At 47.4% G+C, this 27,357-nt stretch overlaps 1 protein-coding gene across 2 annotated transcripts in view; it reads left to right on the forward strand.

Moving 5' to 3' along the window:
- LOC126548130 (uncharacterized) overlaps nt 1–27,357 on the forward strand; it is a 140,836-nt gene that overhangs the window by 96,784 nt on the left and 16,695 nt on the right. For both annotated transcript variants that reach the window (XM_055063265.2, XM_055063267.2), the window contains exons 2-4: nt 6,872–7,161; nt 7,304–7,372; nt 16,304–16,393. In XM_055063265.2, coding sequence (XP_054919240.2) covers nt 7,012–7,161; nt 7,304–7,372; nt 16,304–16,393 — 309 coding nt within the window. In that variant the 5' untranslated portion in view covers nt 6,872–7,011. The remainder of the gene's footprint in view (nt 1–6,871; nt 7,162–7,303; nt 7,373–16,303; nt 16,394–27,357) is intronic.

Genomic DNA, 27,357 nt, shown 5'->3' on the forward strand with positions numbered 1-27,357 from the left:
CAGTACAAATGCAAGAGCTTGGTGGCGCAACCCACCACCCCGTTCCAAAGGGGACGCTCATAACATCCATCCATCCATCCTCAAGGGGCTTTACGCATCGCGACGGAACCTCTTTGGCGGATATTTTTTTTTTCTCGGCAGAACTGGCGCGCACGTCGAAGGAAACATGTGCTACCACGATGCGGAAGGTACATAGTCGCAGTTTCGCTCACAATGCTACAATCTTGCTGTTTGAAATGAAGCTTGATAAATACACTTTGGAAAAAATATCTCTGTATAATTACACGAGGACTATTTTTATTGTAATGTTCGCTAAGTTTAAGGGTATATAATACATGCAGTAAAAAAGAGAATTCATGTCGTTGGGAGTTAGGTTGTCTGGCAACCCGGAAAACGCGGCGCCATGCATGCGCGGCGGGAAAGCGCCGCTCCCGCCGCTCCTTTTTTTCATACGGGTGCTCGCGCATCGGTGGCAACGCGGGCGTTTTCCGCGCGTCGCGTTTTTCGCGAGCGAAAAACGCGCCATGCGGTTCCACCGTCGCTCGGACACTTTTCTCCCGGCACCTGGCACGGCACCATCAATGGAAACTTCGTTGGCCGCACGGACCCCCGACTTCACAACAGTGATAGGCAGCGGTGAGATTGACCTCGCGGAACTTGGGACGTGCTGACATCACAACACCAGCCGAAGCTGATCCTTGATATAAGAGCTGGCAATAATTTGCCAGACTGTTATCAAAATGCCTCGGATAAAGCGAGGCGTGAAATAAAGTTAGCTCAGAACGTGGCTCAGCAAATAGCAATAGCGTCATGAGTAAATTGGAAAAGAAGTGCTTCAGCTCATTCTCACAATAAGTGGTGTCCAAGTCCGCGTCTGAGTGGCACGTCTCACTGGCATTCTTTACGCAGATCTGGAGGCCAGTGTTGTGCTGGTGGCATGCGGCGGAATTCTGGAGCCGGAAATACATAATCTACACCATCAATAAGGCACCTGCAGAACATTATCAACCGTGTTGGCTATGTTTTTGGCTACATATCGCTCACAAAAAAATCTGGGTCTGGCTATTTTTGGGCTACATGTTGAGATCTCTTGGCTACTTTTTGTTGGGGCCATCTGGCAACCCTGCTGTTCACGCGCCAGCAACGTTGGAACGCGTCGAACGGCGCCAGACACGCCAGATGCGTCATGTCGTTGAAATGTAGACGCCAATTGTTCGCCACCGTGACGTCGCGGAGCTCGGAGCGCGCGCGCGTCCGCGTTACGTTGGAGTATGTCTGCGGCTTTACAGGTCGCTTCCAAAGACAACGTTGGCATAACCTTCAGTGAACAGAGCAGAAGTGACGTCGATCATTCACGGAATATGCAGCCGTGGCTTGTCGAGTCTGCAGTTTTAATGACTACGCTGATTCCGGATGTCGATGATGCACTAGATTTTTTTTTGTCCCGCGGTGGTTGCGATTCCGACAGTTGGCGGCAGGTTTCAATTCAATTTCAATTGCTCTGGTCGACATATATTCTCGGAATCCGAAGCGAACGAAGAAGCAGCGCCGGAACTGCTGCGTAACAGGCTGGTGCGCCACAGTGGCGAAGGAGACCCAGACGAGAAATAACGGCTTCTTGTAGAGACCGTGTTAAAAACTCAGCCGAATGTATCGATGATAAGCTGTCCGAGCAATCTTTGTAGTCCGGTGGATCCTCCTTTCTTAAAAGGTGGCTGTAGGCTATGTGCGTGTGACCAATTCCTGGACGGCACAAGACCACCTCGTAAAACCGTTCCCAGTGTCTGGCACTCCACCATGCGCTCAAAATGGGTTTAATGCTGCGGAGTTTATTATGGAGCTCAGAGTCCCATTCATTTTGCTATAAACATTTTATTTATATTCGCAAGGATGATATGTAGCCTCTGCTGGGCTTATTTTAAACGGTAAGTTCATAGTTGATGTTTCGAGTAAAGAGTAGATGCGAGTGTTAGGGAAGGGTTCGAAGTCTTAGAAGAAAATCTGCATGAAAGAAACACCTGCACTTACCGAGTGGCCGTTCATTTGATTCAGCACAAGAACTTGGAACAGTAGACATTGGGAGAGCTGCTGTTGCCAGTCCGAATCCCTGATGGTGAACTGCATCTAAAACTCTTGGTCTTGACACACTTCTTTGTTGGTGCGAGACACATATATGTAGCCGCGGCAATTTAAGGCTGTGCTGTTCTTTCAACTTTTAAGCAACTGTAGTTCTTCAGTCGACTTGTCTTAAACCGTACAAAAGAAGACACGATGCTCCCTGACCCCATCGCTAATTTACGGGGGGGAGGAAGTTCGAGCCCTCCAGCCTTCCACCCCCCCCCCCCCTCCCGTAGTCGGCGCCTATGAATGTCGCAGTTTCTAACAGCCATTCGGCTGCGCCAGATGCTGCGGAGGCCAAGGAGGAAAAAAGTTCATATTTTACATCATCAGGTTCGATTGTCAAGAAACGGATTCCATGTGAATTCAACGGTAGGGATTTTTTGAACGACCGCTGGAGCACATCCCAGAAAAGGAAAGCGTCCCAGCATTCGAGGAAGATATGTTCGATATATAGAACATGTCTTTGAACAGGAAGCCAAATACTATAGTCTTTGGTTTCCTGCACAAACGGCAGTCTATGGCCAATGGCACAAACAATCCCTTGTCCTCCATCGAAATTTTCACAAGCAACGTTCCAGTATGTAGCTAAAGGAAGAAAGTTTTGACCTCCCTGGGACAAGCATGTTCTTAAGGTACCCTCTTTAATACATCATTCCTCTTGCTTCCACAGTACATGGATATGTGCAATGGTTCCGGAAACATACACTCTCTGAGCTATTTTGATAGTCGCTTACGTGTGACAGTTGAGAGGTACTCTAAGCTAAAACGAGCTGTCAGAAAGTTGTACGAAAGTATAACTTTGCGGAGAAATCTACTAACGCCGTATTGTAATCCGTCTCTAGACAATACAACAAAATTTGGTAGAGCTGACGACAACCGTATCTGGAAATAGGTGCGTAGTTGGATGAGACTGGTCTCTAAGAAATTGAAAATGGGGAAATGAACGATTGAAAAGTGTCCTCCTCCGCCCAAGCTTCGGACCAAATTGTCCTGTCTAGTTCATTCCATTGCGATTGCTAGACAAAAACTACAAACACTGTGGATTTTTGTACGTTCATGCGTGAACAATACAGTGCTTGCAGGACAATCTCGACAACATGAACACATTTCATATTCTCGCACGTGCAAACACTAGCAGACCACGGCCTTACCATAGCTGAGTCTGCGTGCTCAATTCCTGCATTCTTTCCCTCCAATATTCGGCCGTATGTGTCCCAGTATTTGTAGAGAGGGATTACAAAGTAGAGACTGGGTGTTGTCGACCAGCTGCTGTTTTCACACACAAACGCCGGCGATTGCCATTCGCAATGCCACAGGCCCTGGCGCTTGTGTATGCTCAGCCGGCTGCGAGTGACATCACAGAATCCTTAACAATTACCATTACGTTCGTAACGCTCTCTTTGTCAGAGCGGAAGATGCATCCGCGTAAGACAGTATTCTAACTTCGGTGTCTTCCAAAGTGAAGTCTCGAATGTTATTGCTAGTAATGATTTTTGCACATAAGGGCTCTAAATACAACGCAAACAACAAAGACGACAGGGGCGCACCCCTGTCGTACGGACGCGGTAACATTATTTCTCTGCGTTGGCTCCCGATTAACAATTATACTGGTCGTAGAATTTTCCTTGGCCATCTTAATCCCCTCAGAAATTATATGTCCCACACTATGTGCTCAAGTATTGTATAGAGAACATCATGGCATACCAGGGCAAAAGCCTTTGCGAGGTCAATGTGGAGCATCGCCACTTTTCTAATGTCTGCATTGCGACATTTCGTAATACTATGTGCGATATGGATGTTAGTGAAAATTGTCCTGCCCTAAATGCCGCACGTTTGATGCGGTACCCACGATGTCCGATATAGCAGACTGCAACCTGGCAGCAAGAACTTTCATGCCAATTTTGTAGTCGACGTTGGTTAGTGTTATTTCCCTGTAGTCGTTTACAGTTCTCACCTGAGATAAGTCCTTCCCCTTCGGGATTAAAACGGCGTTTGCCGAGAAAAGGATGAGGATAGCGAATCCCTGGCAACAGATTCAGTGATGACATCCTAAAGCATCATAGCAAAATTATGTTTAAAGGGCCCTCACCAGGTCTACCCATATTGAGCTGACAAGCGATGTGCATACAATGCGCGCTGACGATCGTGTCTGTTACGTGTTATATCCCTACGCGCCGCGGAAGGAGCTTAAATTTCAAACCAAACGCCGTTTGCCGTTCTCCTCGCGGGCACCGCACTCCCAGTCGGAGAGTCGACGTCAATTGTGCAAGTGCGCCTACGTACATGGTAGTGCTGTGACGTCACGTATAGTGACACGTGGCTTTGAGAATCATTCAAGGCAGCATCAGTTATTTGCTTAATCTGTTGCTTATACGCATTAAAGTTTAGAGGAATAATAAAACATACAAACCGAATTGCAAGTTCTTGCTTTCCTTCGTACCGTAGCAAGATAGATGTACTTCCGTTTCTTCTGCTTGTTCCTAAGCCGTGCAGTCGCGCGCGCTGAGAACGAAACTATGCCATTCTCTACCGTGTTCCAGAGCCGCGATCATACTCTTTCGTCCTCTCGCGCCTGTCTCAGTGCTCGTGATTGTGGAACTGACTTGTACCGCTAATCAATAAACAACAGATCGCGCGCGTGAGAGAAAAAAAAATACAAGGCGGGGCCCTTGACGTATTCGTCACGCGATCCTCCGCCGCCGGTATGGGAGAACGCAAGGAAAGAATTTCGCTTGCGGAGGCTAGACGGGACAAGTGGCGAAAGCACAGAACACCTATACAAACTTAGAGAAGGGAAACTGTACCTTCCACAGTGCTACGGAAATAAGCATAGCGGTGGCGTCGTGAACTAAAGTATGCGACCACAGGTGGCGCTGTACAACAGGAAACGGAAACGGGGTTTTACACACGCTTTACCAGGTGTTCTGTGGCTTTACTGGGTTTCTGGCTGCTGCGCCTCGATCGTGCTCCCGCCAGTTTAGTTGCTGTGTAAAACGTAGCGCCTACATATTTATGTAGGCGCTACGTTTGCCACACAGCAACCAAACTGGCGGGATCACGATCGAGGCGCAGCAGAATACATGTAGCGCTGAGTCATATCGAGTTAAGGCACACTCTGAACTGACCTTTAAGGGCATCCCGAGCGGTTTTTCGTTTATTACGCCGCCGTTACCCTGAGTTAAATTGTGCCGCCGCGCTCCAGCTGTTGCATTTCGTGTAGGGCTACTGACAGAATGCGGTTTCCAGGTGGCACGATGGCCTCGACTGGAATAAACGCACACGACACCAAAGATTGAGTAAGCCTGAAAATATTTTATTTGCATTTTACAAGTACAACAAAAAGCACACGTCTACGCATCCACACAAACGCGGTTACATAGTCAAGAACATAGTCAAGAAATGGCTCATTAATAAGGGTAGCACAAAAGCACAAGAAAGAAGACCTAAGCTACAAAACGTACGGTCGGCTGCTAAGTATAATAATTTCCCTGTCACCGCGTGTCACTTTTATACAGCATCTTTACAGCACTACCAGGCCGGGTAGTTTGGCGGAAAGAACGCAACAGCTTATACGGCCGTCAGCTGCCTCTTCCTTACGGGTGTCATAATTATCCTAATCTCCGCATCAACGTCGTGCAAGTTCGCATACAGGTATCTGTATCTGAACCATATGTGCCAGCTTAATACACGTGTAGTGAAATTATGATAACCACTGCGTCTTATCAAACGTATTGGTTTTGCAAATGCGCATTACAGCTGACGGAACGACATACTGTAAGTGAAGCACAAGAGAGCAAGGACAAAAGGAGGATACAACACTTGAAGAAATGAAGAATTAGTAGGCATACAGCAAACAAGCGATGACGGGGAACACACAATGATGCATCGGGTGTTCTGTGACATCGGTTTGCGTACTTGCAGTGTTATGGAGATCAACGGCATAAAAACGTACCTTCAAGCGTACTCCCTCAACCTCCGCCGTATTCATGTAAACGCTGCCAAGAGTAGACCTTTTTACAGCAAGTCTATGTAATGACTCGCAGACGAAACCAGCATGCTTTCGAAAATGTTTTACCGCCGTAGTATTCGAACGCCAACGGCCAGGAAACACATCGATACCAATAGGCTGTCGGTGGTTAAGCGAGCACAAAAACCTTGACGCTATGACTAAAAAGCAGCTTCAACAATCAAATTAAAGAAAATCAACTGCCTATTTGCCTGAGGTAAAAAGCATCCTTAGACACCTCGATTGTTCATGTCAATGGTTTGTGTAAATTAAAAAATTCAGCATGTTCAGCGCCCCTAGCAGAGAAAGCACAAATTAAAGTATTCGACCAAATTACAGTAGCTCCACTTGCGCGCTTACGCTGAAACGCGCCTCGATTGATTTTTCGCCCTCTGTGGCCATTTGTTGAACTTGAGAGTGTGCGGGGCCTGGCGAAAGCGTGTATGCTGACGGTGACGCTCGCTTCCTGAAGTCATGGCTTCGTGGCACTTCAAATATCTCTATCTCTGCTATTAAGAAAGCACGTTATTTAAATTGTGAGTGGAACAACAGTACGTTTAATTCGTGAAGAGTTTGGCGGCGCCTGTCTCAAAACTGGCACCAGTTTCAAAATTTGTTCCAAGTGCGAGGTCCCGTTGAGAACTCACCGACTTCAATTCACCAATCGGGACATGCGTCATAAATCCGTATTAAAGAAATTTTACTGATTAGCTAAAAAAGTGTTTTTGTTGACGTTCTGTGCAGGTTCTTCATCCGAGATAAGAACAAGTCGGAGCGGAGAGTTTCTCTGCGAGGCCCGCCTCACTGTTCACAGCCTGAAACAACTTTTCCTGACAGCGGACAGATTTTTATCGATTCCACTTCTCGTGACTTTCGCCGCAGTGATGACCAACACCTGTACGATGACGTTCTACATGGTCACGACTGAAATCTATCTCGGCTACATCTCGAAGGTAATGGCTGTCGCGTACGTCGTGCACAGCGGATTCACCTTGGTCGTGGCAACGTACTACGCCCGCAATGTCAAAACGCAGGTGAGGAATAATGATTACATTCTTCGCAGAGCAACCAATTTTTGCGCATACACTGCAGTTCACTTGCACGGTTCGTTCACGTTCCCAGCAAGTCATCAAATACCATCTACTCAATTTTGATCACCGTCCCTTTCGTTTCCAGGCGGGCAAGCTAAAGGAGTCTCTCTTAACGTGGACTAAAGCCAGCGTCAACGGAGCGTTACAGAGAGAGGTGAGGCTACTGTCGCTACCCATACCCATGGGGGCAAAATAGTTTCCGAGGTGCCACCTCATTCGAACTGCCGAGAAAGTAATGATGGAGCTCATTACGGAGACCGTTGCCGTTACTTGCACCTGAGATGTCTCACGCGATAGCCTGTAGCATTTCGCGTGAACCTTCAACGCTGCTGCGTCCCATATTGGTTACATTATACGCCGCTACTGGAAACTATATGGTCGCCATCAACATTGAACATGGGGTGCACACCACACCCTTCGTCGCTATAGGAGTTCCTCTTGGCATATGCATCCATTGTTCTGACAGCGGTGCAGGTTCAGAACGGTTCTCAGGACAGAGGGTTCAAACTCGTATAATGCTAATTTTTTTTTCTTTGGTTGGTTGGTTGTTTGTTTTCTTGTTTGTTTGTTACAGCGAAGCTGTTAAAGGGTCCCTCACCAGGTCTGGCCATTTTGAGCTGACAAGCGCAGAGCATACATTGCGCGATAACGATCGTGTCTGCAAATTATTACACTGCTACGCACCGCGGAAAGATCTCAAATTTCAAACCGAACGCCGTTTTTCCTTCTCCTCGCGGCCGCTGCGCTCCAAGCCGGAGGATGACGTACTCGCGTCCCTGCGCCTACGTACTCGGGTCCGCAGTGTGACGTTGTTTGTGGTGACACGTGACTTCGAGAATTGTTCAAGGCACCATGTGTTATTTGTGTGATCTGTTGCTCGAATTGACGAATTTAAGTTTACAGAAACAATAAAACACACAAACGGAATGTCTGCGTGTTTTTTGCTTTACTTCGCACCGAAGCAACAGAGATGTACTTCCGCTTCGTCTGCTTGCTCCCACGGCCGTGCGGTCACGTGCGCAGGTACCGAAACTATGCCATTTTCTACCGTGTTGCAGCGCATGATCATTCTGCGATCCAATTTTTCTGCCTCAGTATTCGTGTAGCACTCAATTATACCACTAGTCATGTTTCCTTGTGCACAGAACGATAACAGCTCGTGCGCAACGTCGCCAGCGGAAATGCGCATAGCCAAAAAGAAAAGCAAGGAGAAAAAAAAAGTGAAGGCGCTGCGCCTGACGTATGTGTCACGCGATCCTCGAGGTCCGACATGAGAGAACGCAGGGAAGGAATTTCGCTTGCGAAGGCTAGACGGGGCGAGTGGAGAGGGAGTCGCTCGCTATGCAGTGGAGCCCGTCTGCTGAAATCATGGGTTCGCGGCAGTGAAATATTTCTATCTCGGCTGACGTGGGCCGATTCTGAAGATAGTGCAATGGCGGGCCGACCCCCGGCGGAGCTGAAGCAAGCGTTAAAGGGACCCTGAAACGATTTTGACGATTATGTACAAACGTACCCAGTCGTTAGAGTAGGTCCTTCGGATCATTACTTAACGTATATAAGTGCTCCGCGTAAAGCGTGGAATTTATTATAAGGTTTTAAAAATGTAAATCGCTGCCGACCGCAGTACATCGCTCGGCTGAACTTTAAGCCGCCCCTACCCATGTGACGACATTTACCACAATGAGGTTAGTAGGGCGAGCTATCCGACTGGCTGCCCAGGGCGCGTCATCAATAATTTTTCCAACTTTATGGTGAACGAATGTTGTTCGTAATAGTTGGCATGTTAATTTGTTTCTAAAAAAGGAAAGTAACAGAGAAAATGCACAAGAACAATTTCTCACTACACTTAAGCACTTCCGGCACACAGCAAGCGTAGTCTCCTTGTGTTACAACGTGTTCCATCTTGACAAGAGCTCCGCGGTCAGAGTGGGTCTGTCTTTTCGCGGGCACCATGATTCGACTTTATTGCGTTGTGGGCTGCAAACGTAGCGACTGGCAAATGTCAAGCTGCGACATCGTGTCCCTTGCAAGGCAGCAGATGAGCGGACTGGCTGCAGCGCATCGGACTGCCGCTATCCGATCGGCGCCAGTATTTGTGCGTTTGCGGCCGTCGCTTTACACCGGAGGATTACTACCGCAATAGCGTTTCGCGAGTCCGGTATTCGGGCAAACGCAAGGGCTTGGCCTTTTGCCCGTGCCGTTTCACGGGATGAGCAGAAGCGCAAATGTGAATGGTCTGCACCGTGCAGCCACCTGGTGGCACAGAGCTCAACCACACACAATAGCAGTAACGAAATATATACACCCGCACGCTGCGCCACCGCACCAAAAAATAACCGCGCGCCCATACTTACATCTTCATTGTGATCAAGGCATAGAGTTACTATACTGACTCTAGAGGACAAGCTACCCATAGGGCCCATGCATTTAAATCGGGATAAAGCCCCTCAATTTTTCTTTAAATCGGGAACCGCAAGAGCGCCGCCATGTTGCTACGCGCCGAGGTTGCCAGTTCTTGAGACGCTTGCTAGACTTGGTGACAGTAGTCAGTTTTAATCTGGAAACCGTAGCAGCGTAGCAGCATGGCGTCTCGCTTCTGGTGTGGTGATGTGTGTGCGCGCAGCCGTGTGTTTGGGGCTTTATAAGTTGGTTCTTTATTCTCTGTTGCGGGATGGTGTGGGTGTGGTCCATGTTGGCCGTGCAGGTGGCAGTTATGCAACCGAATGATGATCCTCTTGAAGTTTCCGGCGGTATGCGGTTTTCAGCGGTCACGCCTGTTACAGGAGTGTCACTCGTCGAGGTTACGAGTTATGAGCTCGAAGCTGTGGTCAGATTCCTGGTTAGCTTTCCGTAATTCTCTTTGCATGGGCGCGGTATGTTGCAGAAGCTGCTGTCGCGATCTATCGTCGCGACGATAGATCGTTTTTTTTTTATTACAAGTACTGATCCAGCTGTAGGGCACGTGTAACCGACAAACGGAAGTCTCGGGAGAGCACCTGAGATTATAAAAAAAACAGGTGGCGCGGGAACTCCAGAGCACCCAAGGGACAGTGGGGGGATCAAAGCTCGAAGCAGAACGGTACGTAGGTTGGGGCCGCCGAGGCAGGTGTGTGCCAGGGAGTGTTCGCACGGACAGCTCCCCTGGCACGCGCAGCGGTGCCTCGCAAGGTCGAAATACTTTTAAAGACACCTGGGCCCATGATCTTGCTTTTGCCTCGGTGCAGTGAGCAAGGTTAACCAGAATAATATGGAGGGCATCCGGTGCAGTCGCGAATGCGAGTCATGGCAAATGTAGCTCGCGTCGCCTGGCGTGTGTAGTAATGTCAGAGTTAGTTGTATGAACTTTATGCATAATACGCTTTGTTACGGTACCTTAAAGCAATGGGTCTAGAGGACGGTGTTGGTACGTTTTTTCGTACCGCCCTAATCCTATACTCCCCCCCCCCCCCCCCTACAAACACTCACACATACCCCTTTCTTTCCTATATGTATACATACAATTCCTTCCCATGACGGATTGACCAGTTCAAGTTGTCAACTTGTCAATAACTGTCATAGGAATTACTGTAATAAACACAATTCCACGATCGCATTGTTTACGTTTATTTTTATTGTAACACTGAGAACTACATAGAACCTTATTTTGTATATGTGAGAGAAGTATGGGCCTTTTGCACATGTGGATATCACAAGCTTAATCCACTGTGCAATACGAAGACAAAGCAGCTGCTACAAGATAAACTGCATTGAGGGCCACACAACACATACGCAATTAAAGGTGCAAAATATGGAGGGAAGCTTCAAAAGGCCCTCTGTATCACTACAAAGTATATATATATATATATATATATATATATATATATGAGTTTATTGTTTATGTAGTTTATTATGACCGTATGTACAACCGGAATCTGCTGACACACCCGCAGTCAAGGTGGCTGTTCGAGGTGGGCTGGCTGCCTCAGTGTAAGAAAAAGAAAGAAAGTGGGTGAATGTCGACACCAGTGCCATTGCTTCTTGCCTTTGACTTGCACGTGATTCCGCGGCATCTTTGTTGGTGGAGTCTGCACATATGAGCTGGTGTGGTGAGGCGTAGGAGTCATCCGAGAGAAAGAGTATCGTTTACATGGGGAAGTGGCTGTTCACATTGCCTGTCGCTTTCCCTCAAATGTTTCCTTGGCAACTAGGGTGACACCCACAATCAAGGTGGCTGTTCGAGGTGTGCTGGCTGCCTAAATGTAAGAAAAATAAAGAAATTAGATGAATGTCAATACCGGTGCTATTGCTTCTTGCCTCTTACCTGCATTTGCCACCACGGCCTCTTGGCTTGCGGAGTCTGCATGAGGGAGTTGCTATAGCTAGTCATAGTCACGCTCTAAGCGAGAAGAAAATGCCATTCAAATGGGGAATTATGGAAATAAATGCAGATCTTATGTCTGCTTCTTGCACTCTTTTTGCCTAAAAGTTTTCAACCATAGTGTCCAGAATACACCAGCACTTTGACTGCTTTTGCTTTTTACCTGTAGGTGTTGCTGTGAGATCCTTATATGGCTGCGTGCAGCATTGTAACACTTGGTGGAGGCATTTGAAGGGTGGTAGCCAAAAATATAAAGAATCATCCTTGCCTGCATGAATGCTTTCAATTTCTAAATGCAGAGGTAACTATCACTATTGGTGCAAGGCCATAGCTCGAAACTGAATTTTTCCTTTAGTGTTTCACAAGGCGTCTGATATGTCCACATTAGATGTGATCCGTTTCACTTTATTTATCCCAGTGTGGAGAGAACATCACTAAATTGTTTTTTATTTTTGCGTGTCTTGTTTTTTTGTTTGTTTCTGAATTTATCAAACAGCAGTCTCATGATGCTAAAGTGACTTATGTAATGACAATCATCAGCTTTTCTTTTGCAGAAAAAGAACTCATTTCCTGACCCATTGTTTGCCATCCCATCACTCGCACAATTTTGCAGAGTATTCTACCTATATTGACTTGCTTGATCTTCACTAAAGAGTCTTGCATTTTCAAATACCATTCTTTCCTTAACATCATTCGACAATTCTCATAGTTTCTGTACCTTGGGCTTCTGATGCTATGCATTCACCATTTTTGCTTGTTGTTTCTGACTAGAAATGTCTTCTTTAATTTAGAGCTTAAATTTTACCTTTGGAACACACAGAAGGGCTTGCCATTGCATACCTGCATAACAGGGAAACATGTTTCAATAACCATTTGCAATATGCAATAGAAGATTGATGAATGCAGCATGCAGTGTGATTTGACTGAAGGAGCCATAAAAGTAACTCATCTCACTTGGTAAATTAAAGCACATATTAGTGTGATGTACAACATATGTTACCCTAACATGGTGGGTTCTCTTGCTTATACAGCAATATAATCGGTGCGCGAGAACAAAGTTATTTTTGCATACCCCTTGTACACACTGATTTAAGGAAAATGAGCTGGAGCTGTCCACACGATCCACTTATTTTACCTGCAAGTATACTCAACAGAAATGTGTCCCAGCTGCTTAGTGGTATTTGAGATTATGTCAGTGTTGCATAAGTGCGTGTTGCCTAAAATAATTGAATATTGAAAATCCTCGTAGGGATCTGATGTGCATATCTGCAGTTTATGGATACATGTAAAATACTCAGCATCAAGTGCAAGTGAACGGCCCCACAGGCCCGGAGTCGATCATGCAAATAGATTCGCTAGACAAATGTGTGACCAGAAGAGATATGCCAGATGAAATGACATGCAATGAAGTGTTGACAATATTGCACAGTTAATAAAAGGCCTACGCTATTAATATGTGGGTTTATGCACTCAATTTCGTCCGTATTAGGCACTCGCCTCTTGATTGCTTCGTGGCACAAAAATACTCGGCATCGGGCTGTTTTTCTTCTGTGGCCTTTGTAGAAGCATGATTGTTCAAAGTGCAACAATTACACAGATTCTATGACTTCATTTTGGGTTCGTCAGTACAATTCCGGTGCGCTGGTCCGCCTTTACAGCAATTTCCTACTGAAGAAAAACCTGCAAATAAAAACATCGCTCCGCATATTAAAAAAAAATGCTCTACTGTGACGCTTCTCAAACGATTGTGATGCATCACAAGAGCAATCTACTCGCGTGATGTTCTGAACAAGAAGATACATTCGTTTACTTACATGTGAAAGTATATGCCAGAGCACTTCGGGGCTTTGGTGGCACAAAAGGCACGAATCTGCCATAGCGTCCGACGTTGATGCGCGATCGCATGTCAAACCTAAACTGTACGAAACTACTACTCATCCAGAAAACAGAGATTCAAAACCGCAATTGTGTCATCCTTTAGTGCATGAATGCGCACATCGTGATTTACATATGTCACGCACTTAGCAAGCGCTTTCTGTAAATTTAATAATAACGTATCATCTTCATAAAGCCATCAGATATGAGTTTTTAAATGACAAAGCATAAAGTGACCTGTACTTGTTTTGAGCTCTTTCAATAATAACTGCGCTGGCCACATTGACCAGTAGCAACAGGGCGGCGCCCTAGCGGTTCCCACTTTTTTGGGCCAGCTTTTCCTCTAGAGTTGGTTATACTGACTCTATGGATCAAGGGACCCGTACGGGGCCCCGAAATGTCTGTTCTTTATCTTTCGTTTATAATTGGCGAGTGCACGTTTTTGGCACGAATGTATTCTTCTTTGCTGCTGGTGTACATTTTTCGCAGAAATGTAATCGTTAACACGTTGTTTTTGTAAATGTTTTAAATGTGTTACACTTGGTTAGAGCAATATTAGCGCTTTGTTTGGCTGGTTAAGCTCAGCGCCAACAGGTGGCTGGACCGTGCAGACCGATCAGGCCACTCACGTACGTCTACGCTTAAGCTCCTTCATCAGCTTGAGTATGGCCTCCAACCATCCGTCGAAACGTTCAGCTCGCCTGTGGTTACCGGAATACGAGACACCGCTGCGACAGAATCCTCGCAACGCACGCTGCTTCAATAGCTCTCGCTTGGGGTCGACTGTCGAGCAGCTGGCGGAGAGTTTGGAGAGGCTTCGCGCGCTCCCTCTTACAGAACCGGAAGTCGACGACATGACGTGCCATAATAGCGCAGAGCTAGTGAATGCGGAGCTTAGCCAACATCCTCTAGAGAACTTAAGGCCTTCTGGCTGTACCCTCTCCCCTTGAGCTACGTCACGCAAAAGGGGCCCACATATAAGTTCCGTGCAGCGTGCTACGAATCTACGAGCGGCGCGCCTGTGTTGAAAATGAGACGCGGAAGACCGAGTGGGCGGCGACGGCGATAACAACTCTATTAGTTCCGGGAACCCTGCCACTCCTTGGATAGCTTCGGGGTTAGAAAAGTCCTGGCATGCTGCGACATGCTTCCGAGCGCACTTTTTTCTGGACGTGGACCGTGTATGTAGTCTCTGCGCTTGTGCTGCGATTGCGGTTGTGTGACCGGCAAGCCTTCATTGCCGAGGAATGTGGATTACGTTCATGCCAGGATGTTCCTAATAAGTGCTGCGTGCCCAATTTCTGAAGCAATTACAAATCGGGGCCGAAAAATCATGCGTTCATGTTTCCGCAAGATCAATGACAAAATATTGGGTGCCAATGCTAAGGCAAGGAAGAGAAAAGCTGGAATTCTGCGGATTAAGGCAGCTGTTCCTTTGTAAATAGTTGCACGAATGTTTTGTATCTCCATTGCTAAACTCGATCATTTGAGGTGTTGTAAATGTGTGGACTGCGGTACTGTATGTAATAATGCCTCGAAAGCGAAATTATTCGTTTAGAGCATAATCTAGGCTGGAATATATACATGTGTCCCGAATGTGAAGAAGGGCACACCAGTGAAGTTGTCATGAGATATTTGTTATGGTGCAATGCTAATATTTTGTTGAATAACTTTTGTGGTCGCATGAACGGCTGACGCCGACGATTAATCAAGGCAAAGAAGCTACTCTGAAAAAGAGGGCAGCACTGTGACTTTTCAATATAAGCCATGCTCCCTGTCATCATTTGCCCGAAATTCGTTCTCAATCCTAAGGTTGAACCATTTATATTTTATGGACGGGCTTTTTAATAATGCAGCGCGTAAATAGTTTTGCATAAATAAAATGATCTTGGAACACCCTCTGTTCTCTGCGGGCCATCTGCTCAACTATGCCTAAAGGAAAACAATAACTGCGCTCTGGTTAACCTTGCCCATAAGGGCGCGATCCCTTCATTCAACCCGTATCCCCGAGCACGCCGCCGACCTCTTCTTAGTGACGTCACTCGCCGAGCGCTCAGGCCTTCTCTTGTCTAGGTGGTGTTGGCTTAGCCCCGGTGACTCGGCGAACGAGTTGAGGAGAAAATGCGTGGCTATGGAGGAGGGTAACTTGTAATCCTCCGTAGCTCTCTTAATATGAGTCTCTTTGCACAAATTGTGGTGCGAATGGTTAACTTTAGCTGTACCCTACGCGTCTACAAATTTGTCCGAACCGTTTCAGGGGCCCTTTAAGCACTCCCCATACGTGCGCCGATCCCGAATACAGTGCAATGCCGGGCCGACCCGCGGCGGAGGTGCAGTTCGCCATTAAGGGGGCCACATACACAGCTTCGCTGGTCATCCTTCTTCACAGAGAGGATGGGCACTGAGTTTTTGTTTGTTTGTTTGTTTGTTTGTTTGCTTGCTTGCTTGCTTGTTTGGATGGTGTTCTGGTGCTAAGCATGAGGTCGTGGGTTCGAGGAACGGCCGTGGCGGCCGTAATCCGATGGAGACAGAATGAATGAACGCTCATGTATTTAGATTTAGATACACTCTACAGAACCCCCAGGTGGCCAAATTAACCCGCAGCACCCCCCCCCCCCCCCCGCCACATCGGCGTCTTTCATAACCTGTGTACTGCTCTTCGGGACGTTATACCTCGCAATTTTTTTTATATATTTTGCTATGAGACGTTCGACCGAACCAATCAATCAGACAAACCACTTCAGCCTCATATTAACACTTGCGTTTTATTTTTCTTCCTTTTTTTTTTTGGTGCTTACTGAAACAATAATTGATATAACTGATGTTGCCAACTGACGCGCACGTTTTTTTCAGGTCCTTTCGCTGTTGCTGCAGTTCAACGAAGAGGCATTCACCTTCAACGCTTGTGGCTTCTTCAAAGTCCAATCACCAATATTCAGACCGGTATGGTACAAAACTTATATATTCTTGAATGTTCTGAAATAACCACGAATCTTCAGGCTCACCTGCCGTGGTTGCTTAGTGGGCTTTGGCGTTACGCTGCTAAGCACGAGGTCATGGGATCTACACTGCAAATCCAGCTTGTCTCGCGAACAGAATGTGCAGCGAGAAAGACTCAGGCATCTCACTTTTCAGAGGCCGAGAGCAGCAGCAAGAGCTTCAGGAGAGCGGTTGCTAAGGCAACGTTGATGTTTGGCGCACGAGTCCCATTGCTTTTTAAAACATCATGCACGTGACTTCCATCACACACTCTTTGACTGGTCCGGACTAGCCGGGCCTCTCCTATGCTTTCCTTTCGCCATGCACGTGACCCAACTTTCAACGCAAAAACGATGGCAGCGCCGGCATTTTTAGCGGTGGCCCTCACTCCCATATTTGGCGGCAGAATGGTCACCGTGTAACGGGATGTTCGACGCGGCACGTTCCATCAGAACAAGTCAAGAAAATATAATTTCTTTCTTTCTTTCTCGTAACGCTAGCACCCAGTGATTACCTTTGCATGCGCTCCGAGGGAGTAGTTCGATTCTTCTTTATGAAAAGAAAATGCCCCCCCCCCCCCACTGAGTGTACAATAAATCAGTATTTATTTAATCCGCGATTATGAGTACTCACTAGGAAACGCACAAAGCATCATCCCCGCACCTTTCTTTTGATGAAGTGTATAAGCCTCATCGAATAAAATTATGAAATTTTGACACTTTCCGTACATCATATAATTGGTGAATTAAGGGCACACTGCAACCTCAAGTAATTCTCGGGTGGGAATTATGCTTGGGGAATTATCAAGTATCATGCTTGTCCTCTAGCAATCCCCCCCCCCCAGTTTGGGAGGTTATTATACCGTATGATCGCAGTATTGTTTACTCCGTGCGGGCGGAAATTGTGTCCTAAGAGGGACACCACGTTCCCCCACTTGAGAGGACAGAGAAAAAAGGATAAGAGTAGAGGAAGGAGATAAAGAAAGGGCAAAAAAAGAGGAAGGCGCACCACAGCACATCACACAGTCACACCGAGAGTGCGACGATTATAGACGAGAGTGTTTAGTCCCGTGGTTGACAAGCATTCTATAGCGCAGCTGTGTGATCCTCATATCGAGTTGAAGCACGATCTTTCAGAAACAAGACGGGATTAAGCGCCGTTCAACTTGCTCAGCGGTACACAGCGACAATTCGGGAAAGTAGAGCAATTCCATCAACGCTAAGCTATCTGACACAGCTGGCCCTCATGGCCCACGAGGTATTTCAAGCTGCCTTGCAATTTTCTTGCATATAGCGGCGAACAGCGTAATGTTCTACAATTGCAGTTACAGTGCGAAGGGAAATGCGCGGAAACAAACTTTACACCGTCTTTTTTCCCTCAATAAGTGCTCTCAGTTTTTCATCAACACCTAATTGTTTTTATGAACGGCTCGCTTTGCGGATAATATTAGTCAGGAACCGAAGTGCCCATATTAACGAGGCAGGGCTTTCTTAGAAACGCACGACTGAATGGGTTATCGATTTTATTGAAAACAGACTTAAGTGGCAGCTATCGTGATTATGTTACATAGCTGAATTACATCAAGCGGTGGACGATGCACGAAAACTGAAAATTTATGTTGGCTAATGAACAAAAATTTGGAGGACGCTTAAGCTACGCCTTTAAGAGTGGAACATGATAGCATTCAAAGATCCCCGACTGCTTCTCACGCTTCCCGGCATCGCACCCGCTCTTACTCGCGCCTGTGCAGAAACGTCGAGCGTCGCGACAGACGCCATGCCCCTCTGTACCTACTAGCGAATGTAAATACGCTTCCCGGCAATTGGAGCGTATGTAACCGTAATGTTTACCAGTAAACGCTGGCTGCGCACGCTATGCACGAAGGCGGGCTTTGTGGTAGAAACACGGCCTCTTGCGTGGGCCGCGATGCAGTGGACGCGAGCGCCAGCTGGAGGCATTGCAAGGGCTCGGGCGCGCCGCTCCGTGGCCCCCAAAACTCATACGCACCGGCGCGCTCAAATGGCGGACGCCACGGTCGGTCTGTCAATTGTGGAAACGCTTGAAAAAAGGTCTCTTTGAGTTTTCGTGTAAGAGAATTATGTTTTCTCGTATAGTCGAATTACAATCCGAGAGCTACCATGTGTGTAGGTTGAGTGTATGTCGTAATTTACGATTTTTCCGCGTATTTTAACTTGAGAAATGCAATTCAGTAAATTTCTTGCGTCACATGGATGGCCTGGGTATGGGTGGTTCGAAAATCTCTTTTGCCGGAACGACGTCCGGCGCTTGACGCCGGACGTCGCATTTCCTGCGACACGGGTTTCTTAACGCTATCCCGTTAAAATTCCACTATTCAGCTTTGTCATTAATTACATCAGAGCTTAATTCACAGTGAAAGCAGCGCAAAAATAACGGCAACATAAAAGAGAAGTACACAGAACAGGCGCTGAACTAACAACTGCACTGGTTTATTGCACACAGAAAAGCATAAGTACAAATATTCCGTCTGCGCGCGCACCCTCACGCTACTGATATTTGCCATATCGTTCGAGTCGCCCAATTTTGCACTCTACTGAAGTACATTAGAGCGCATATACTGATTGCGAAGTTGAAGCCGAGCAGTAAAGCTGTCATATCCACTTAACAGAAATCGCGTGCTTAGGACCAATATCCAGAAATACGCACTCAAATTGTACGGCGAAATGTGTTCATTTTCCAGTTAACACTTATCAGCACTCTATTTTCTGTAGTATTGCACCAGCGCTTGTTCACTCGACTTCGTTCTTTTTTTGTTATTACTGCGATAGCAGTTAAATGGGCACTCCAGGCGAATTTCCGCCGTCTGCGTCGCCGTGATGTTCTGTATAAAGTCTAAGTGCGATAACAACGCGGCCGCGCGCCGTGTCAACGCCTCCTAGATAGCACAAGGCCTGTGCACTTCGATCCATGACGTCATACTACTTTGCCCGGCTGCCATAGAATCTTATGGGGATGCTCTCGAGTAAGCCACGGTGATCTTGACGTCACCACTTTCGTCACGTCGAGCTTGGTAATGGCAATTTTAGTCCAAGTAGCATGACGTCATAAAGCATAGTACACAGGCCTGCTATCAATAGAAGACACTGGCCGTGTGCTGTAGAAGCGAGCGAAAGCCTGCGAGGGTGAGCCGAGGATTGTCTTGATTCCTTGAGTCAGCGGTGTCTTCTCACGCGCGCAAGGGGGTAGCGGGTAGATGTGCGCCCGCTCAGAGGGGGGCGGGGAGTCGCAGTGGGCACGTTAGTGCGCGCTTCTTATCTTGGAGGCAATCTGCGGCTATTGGGGGCGAGGACTTACGGAGTCGCCATCTGTCGGAAGCGCCTCGCTTGCGTAGTATGAGGGATAACAGGGCGCGCTCCCCATAGGTTTCGCTGGCGGCGCTCAATAAAAATACCACGCGGGAGCCCTCCTGCACATTTCTGTAAGTGCTCTAGAAACGAGGGAAGTTTTTTACTGTCAAAAATAATAATCTTGGGCAAACAAAAAGCACAGAATGGTTTACAGACGCTATCTTTTTACCGAATACACAGTGAATACCCACTGCGCGCGGTCGCCGAGATGGAGTCACCCGAACCGACTTCTCGCGTGAAAGGTAGGCAGTCGCTGAGAGAAAACTACGTGAAATATGTTCTTATAGTGGGCTGTCTATATACCCAAATGGAGCATGACAGAATAATGAAGCAATCGCACGGGTTGAGTTGAGTTGAGTTGAGTTGTTGTAGGCTACTGGTGGGATTAGCCTTGCAGTTGCTGCCGGCAATTGCTCCACCGTAGCGACACTTAAAATAAGTAAAGCACATAATCAGACACAGACCTCACAAATACAAATGGTCACTCCTCAGTTCACCATGTGGAGGCCAAATCTGTGTCCTGTAGGTAATTTAAAAGAAGGCGAGAGACCTCCTTCCTACACAACCGGTTCCCGCGCGGGAAAACAATGTCTTGAAAAGAGCCGTGAGGAACTCCTGTCTTTTTGAGGGACCCGAATAACACCCTCCTTTCCGCGTTATACACAGTACAGCACATTAGGTAATGTTCTATGTCACCGCACACACCACACGTTGAACATAATGGTGATAACGCCAGGCCAGTCTTATACATCCACGCAGGGGTTCGAGCAGAGCCCGTGCGAATGCGGAGCAGTAAGGTGGCTTGGTTTCTTTTGAGGCCCTTGATCACACTTGGCTTGTGAGGTGAGCTCCACAAAGAACTGAAGTGGCACAACACTGCTTCTCTGAAGAGTCTGTTGTCCTCTTGAGGCACTCTTCTCAATGGATTCCCAGACAGCGCTCTATGGGCGAGGCTGTCCGCCATCTCGTTGCCTATGATACCTGTGTGCGAGGGCACCCATTGGAAACGTATGGAGAAGCCTTTGATATGGAGATTGTGCACCGAGCGTAGGGAGCTAAGACATAAGGCATCAGTAGGGAACCCGTGCTCTAACCTTTGAAGGGCAGATTTTGAATCTGTAAGAATAACAACAGGTTGAGGCGTGCAAAACCGTAGTTTCTTTAGAGCTGCCTCAATGGCAACGCTTTCGGCCGTTGTGGAGGACACGACTGCAGTGAAGCGAACGGACCAATCATACTTCAAAGAGGGAATGTGAAAAGCAGCTGCACTAGATCCTTTGACCTTGTCCACAGAGCCATCAGTAAAGATTTGAAGATGACCTGCATATTCAGACTCAAGATGTTCCAGTACCAGCGAACGCGTTGCCGCCAGAGGAGAATTCCGCTTAGCGCGTACGTGAGGAATTGTCAACGAACAATCGAGGCTCGCGAATGACCAAGGTGGTTTCAACCTCTTAGTTCGACCTCTAGCGTCAAGACCCAGGTAACCAAGAGTATTTAGTGCCAAGTACGCTCGGGACTCAGATCTCTTTCGAAGGCGCTGTAGAAGGGCTCGGCCGGCTGCCGTCTGTTTGAGGCGGCCAATTTGCATCAATAACCTTTGTGAAGCGATTAGGCTAAGAGGTCTCGATAGAGATTCACAAAGTACTGCTTTGTTAGGAGCAGTCTGCGGAACGCCAAGAGCCCTTCTCAGGCCCTTTCTGTGTAGAACCTCAAGTCGTTCCAGCTGTGATATCGAGGGGGAAATTAAAGGGAGCTGATACATTATCCGACTGGTCACTAGTGCATCGTGCAACCTGATCATTGAGGAAGGGTGATTTCCCCATTGCTCACTTGCAACTCTACGGATCACATTGAGACGCGAAGATATCGATGTCACAACCGAGTCCACAGCTCGTCGCCACTGTAGACGGTAGTCAATAATGACGCCCAAAAAGCGCTTGTGTTTCAATTGTCGAAGGCAAGATTGATCAAGGTCTATCTTCAGCCGCGCATACCTTCTTCCTCTACCTGGAAACATGATGAAGCCAGATTTTTCCACCGAGAGAGTCAACCCAACACCTTGAAGGTAATTTTGAACTAAATGTAATGCCTGTCGAGCTATCAGAGCTAAACGCTTGTGTTGATATCCGGTTAACCAAAGGCAAATGTCGTCCGCGTATATCGACATATGGACATGCCTGCAATGTTTTTGCACTTCAGCGGGAAGACCAGCCATTACAACGTTAAAGAGCGTTGGGGAAAGAACACTTCCCTGAGGTACACCTCGTGATACCGCCCTTTCGGTGCTTGTGGTACTTCCTAACCGCACTTGAATTTTACGATCACTGATAAATGAGTGAATGAATCGCAGAAGATAGCCCTGTACGCCCATCGCCTGCAAACTATTTAGTATTGAGCTCTGAAGGACGCTATCATAAGCCTTTGATACGTCTAGGAAAATAACTAGTGTTGAAAGACCGAAAGCTCTATGATGTTCAATATGGCTTATCAAGTCCAAGACGCTATCTTGCGCGCTTAAACCTGTTCGGAATCCAGTCATGCATGTTGGTAGAGCCCTTCTATCTTCGAGCCACCAAGATAAACGCTTACTTGCCAGCTTCTCCATGAGCTTAGCCACGCACGACGTCAGTGATACAGGACGATACGAGGCCAAGTCTGTCATTTCTTTGCCGGGCTTCAGCACTGGGACAACACAAGCCACCTTCCATGAAGGAGGAACGTCGCCAGTCTCCCACACTCGATTGAGATAGCTTAGGAGCATCTTCCGGTGTTCCAGAGGTAGGTTCTGCATCATCTGGTTGGTGATGCCGTCAGGACCTGGTGCACATCGACGCCGCAGGCTGCTGAGTGCTGTCTGTAGCTCTCGAAGTGTAAACGGGGCGTCCATCACAGACGTAGATGTTGCAGGCGGAGCGCAGGGTAAGATGGCTGGTAAGATGGCTGCTACCACAGCGGTCAAGTTGCCTCATCATTTTCCGACTCCGGATTTAAAACTCAGGAACCTTTGCGCAGCGCGCAGAAGGGCGGAGCGACAACTGATGCGGAAGAAGGACGACAGATCCTTGAAGACGACCTTCAATAGGCTTAACTCTGCCATTCGACGCCATACGAACAAGCTCTGTCGGTCGCAGTGGGCGTCCTTCTGCGCTAGCTTGACGGTTTTCTCACCGATGACGAGAATTTGGCGAGTCATTGGCAGTCTTGCTGGTGCTTCTCGTCCTAGTAAACCTTTTGAAGCGCTTGCACTGCGCAAGCAGAAACCTCTCGTGTGCTTGGCAGAGGAATTTGCAGATGCATTTGTAAGTGCAAGTTCAGGAATTCGCACGGGTTCGCAGCGACGTATCGACTGCGTGTCTGCCTGCATGCCCGCTCACAATGTTTCGCTTTCGCTGCGAGCGCATTTTCGCACCGTGCAGTGAGCTTTAGGCCGCAGCGTATGAGCATTTGAAACTACACAAGCAACCATTGTTGCGTGGACGCTATCAAAGCTGTTCAAAAATAATTTCGTGATGTGCCATCGCGACGATTCAATCTTTTATTTTTCTTTTCTTCTAAATTATTATACGTTTCAGTATCATTATTTCTCATGTTGCTCCGCACTGTATGTTTACCGGTGTTCTCAGAAACAATTTCCTGCTGCTTATTTTTCTTAATCAAGTACATTCATTGTTTGGTGCTAACACAAATAAGAGCATATGCCATGCCTTTTTTTAACGTGCTTCTTGCCGTTCCCTTTTCATTCCAGTGAACTTGCAAGTATATAGCTTCAACGAGTTCATAGACCAAAGCTTCATTACATTAGCCGGGCAGCGTGCGCGGGCGAGCGTCTCAGCGCTCTTTCGACTATTCGTCGAACACCGCAGCCCCGACGCCGTACCAGAAATCTTCCTGGCGGAAGCGCTTGATGCACACCCGAGTTGTAGCCGATGGCTGCTTGCCGGTTCTAAGTTTCAGGATCCAAGATTCACGGAGCTTGTCCTTCGGGTACGTGTGAAGGCTGACACCGAGCTTCGTTGCGTACGTGCGGCGCTGCGTCACCGAGCAGTAGCCTACCATGTTGTACCCCTTAAGAGGCAGCTACTACCTATTAAAGTGCTTTCAAGTCTTGTCAGTCCGACACCCGAAGCGGGAAAACCTCCCTCACTTAATCAGAACCGCAACGCAGGTGGAAGTTTAAACTTTCGTTTTCAGCTCGCCTCGGCGCTTCCGAAGCAGCCGACGCGGCCTCTGTGTCCACGTGATCTCCCATACTACGTCACGCCGACGGCAGCGCCAGCTTTTCCAGTGGTGGAGCTCGTCCCCAATGGTAACCATAGAGTTACTATACTAACTCTAGAGGACAAGCTACCCATAGGGCGCATGCACGGAGGAAGGAAACTAAGGAGAGGCCCTACCCCCTCCGCGCGCTAGGAGAAAAGTGTGGCGGAAATGACGTAGTAGGTTCTCATTTTTTTGCTGCTTTTTTATTTTTTTTTGTTGTATGGCCACGCCTTTTGGGCCACAATGGCGGCTTTGTTATGGTTTTGAGCGCTCACACGTGTTGCTCTGGTAGGTTTCGGGCCGTGGCAAAGGCGCTGAGTGGGCGGGTTTGCATTAGTCACCGTGTCTTGTTGCGCTGTGTTACCTGCACCGTGCTCTGCCAGATGTTGCGCGAGCGCGCGCGCTCCGCGCGCGACACCACGCGCAGCGCGGCGTGGTTTCGCGAAAGATGTAAACAAGAGAGGAGGGTGGCCCAGAAGGCGGAGCATCGCCATGAGCAACGCCAAATTCCGGCTTCACTTTTGCTTCACAAAGAGTGACGTCAGGGCCTCTCCTTAGTTTCCTTCCTCCGTGGGCCCATGCATTGAAATCGGGAAAAGCAAGAGCGCCGCCATGTTGCTACGCGCCGAGGTTGCCAGCTCTTGAGACGCTTGCTAGACTTGGTGACAGTAGTCAGTTTTAATCCGGCAACCGTAGCAGCGTAGCAGCATGGCGCCTCGCTAGTAGTGTCGTGATGTGTGCGTGCAGCCGTGTGTTTGGGCTTTATAAGTTGGTTCTTTATTCTATGTTGCGGGACGGTGTGGGTGTGGTCCATGTTGGCCATACAGGTGGCAGTTATGCAACCGAGGGATGATCCTGTTGAAGTTTCCGGCGATATGCGGTTTTCAGCGGTCATGCCTATTGCAGGAGTGTCACGTACTCGACGAGGTTACGAGCTTCGTCGAAGCTGTGGTCAGATTCTTCGTTGGCGTTCCGTAATTCTCTTCGCACGGGCGCGGTATGTTGCAAAAGCCGCTTTCACGATCTATCGTAGCGACGATAGATCGGGTTTCTTTATTATTACAAGTACTGATCCAGCTGTAGGGCACATGTAGCCGACAAACGGAAGTCTCAGGAGAGCACCTGAGATTATAATAAAGCAGGCGGCACAGGAACTCCGGGGCACCCAAGGGACAGTGGGGGGATCAAAGCTCGAAGCAGAACGGTACGTAGGTTGGGGCCGCCGAGGCAGGTGTGTGCCAGGGAGTGTTCGCACGGACAGCTCCCCTGGCACGCGCAGCAGTGCCTCGCAAGGTCGAGATACTTTAAAGGCACCTGCGCCCATGATCTTTCTTTTGCCTCGGTGCAGTTAGCACGATTAATGAGAATAATATGGAGGGCATCCGGTGCAGTCGCGAATGCGTCATGGCAAATGTAGCTCGCGTCGCCTGGCGTGTGTAGTAATATCAGAGTTGGTTGTATGAACTTCATCATATTAATGCGCTTTGTTACGGTACCTTAACGGAATGGGTCTAGAGGACGGTGTTGGTACATTTTTTTCGTACCGCCCTAATCCTGTTATACCCCCCACTACAAACACACACACATACCCCCCCCCCCTTTTTTATGTATACATACAATTCCTTGCCATGATGGATCATACCTCCTTTATTTTTGAAAAATAGAGGAGGCTATGGACGGATTGACCAGTTCAAGTTGTCAACTTGTCAGTAACTGTCATAGGAATGACTGTAATAAACACAATTCCACGATCGGATTGTTTACTTTCATTTTTTGTTGTAACACTGAGGACTACATAGAACTTTATTTTGTATATGTGAGAGAAGTATGTGGATATCACGAGCTTAAGCCAATGTGCGATACACAGACAAAACAACTGCTACAACATGAACTGAATTGAGGGCCACACAACACATACGTAATTAAAGGTGCAAAATATAGGGGGAAGCTTCAAAATACGCTCTGTAGCACTGCAAAGTATAACATATATTGTGTGTGTACAATAAATGTTCAAAAAAACAATGCATCAATGACCCATTTGCCTTCAAGTTTATTATCAAGTTCAAGTTTACTGAAGTTTATTATGAGCATATGTACAACAGGAATCTACTAACACACCCGCAGTTAAGGTGGCTGTTCGAGGTGTGCTGGCTGCCTCAGTGTAAGAAAAAGAAATTGGGCGAATGTCGACACCAGTGCCACTGCTTCTTGCCTCTGACCTGCACGTGCCTCCGCGGCATCTTTGTGCACAAGTGTGCTGGCGTGGCGAACGTAGGAGTCATCCGAGAGAAAGAGTATCGTTTACATGGAGAAGTGGCTGTTCACATTGCCTGTCGCTTTCCCTCAAATGTTTCCTTGGCGACTAGGGTGACACACCCGCAGTCAAGGTGGCTGTTCGAGGTGTGCTGGCTGTCTAAACGAAAGAAAAAGAAAGAAATTAGATGAATGTCGATACCAGTGCTATTGCTTCTTGCCTCTTACCTGCATTTGCCTCCACGGCCTCTTGGCTTGCGGAGTCTGTATGAGGGAGCTGCTGTGGCTAGGCGAAGGCATTGTCGAAGGAAAAAGAAACGGCCATTCAAATGGGGAATTATAGAAATAAATGCAGTTCTTATGTCTGTTTCTTGCACTGTTCTTGCCTAAAAGTTTTCACAGACAGTGTCCAGAATACACCAGCACTTTGACTGCTTTTGCTGTTTACCTGCAAGTGTTGCTGTGAGATCCTTAGTATGGCTGCGTGCAGCATTGTAACACTTAGTGGAGGCATTTGAAGTGGTAGCCAAAAATATAAAGAATCATCCTTGTCTGCATGAATGCTTTAAATTTCTAGATGCAGTGGTAACTATTACTATTGGTGCGAGGCCCCCCCCATCTATGCGGCAAGTGCCATAGCTCGAAACTGAATTTTTCCTTTAGTGTTTCACAAGGTGTCTGATATGTCCACATTAGACGTGATCTGTTTCTTATTATTTATCCCAGTGTGGAGAGAGCATCATTAAATAGTTTTTTTTTATTTATTTTTGCATGGCTTGCTTTTTGGTTTGTTTCTGAATTTATCAAACAGCAGTCTCATGATGCTAAAGTGACTCATGATATGACAGTCATCAGCTTTAGTTTTTCAGAAAAACAACGCATTTCCTGACCCATTGTGTGCTATCCCATTACTCGCATAATTTCTCAGAGTATTCTACCTATACTGACTTGCTTGATTTCCACTAAAGGATCGTGCATCTTCAAATACCATTCTTTCCTTAAGATCATTCGACACTTCTCATAATT

This window comes from Dermacentor andersoni, chromosome 1 (assembly GCF_023375885.2).
Source record: "Dermacentor andersoni chromosome 1, qqDerAnde1_hic_scaffold, whole genome shotgun sequence".
Taxonomy (NCBI): domain Eukaryota; kingdom Metazoa; phylum Arthropoda; class Arachnida; order Ixodida; family Ixodidae; genus Dermacentor; species Dermacentor andersoni.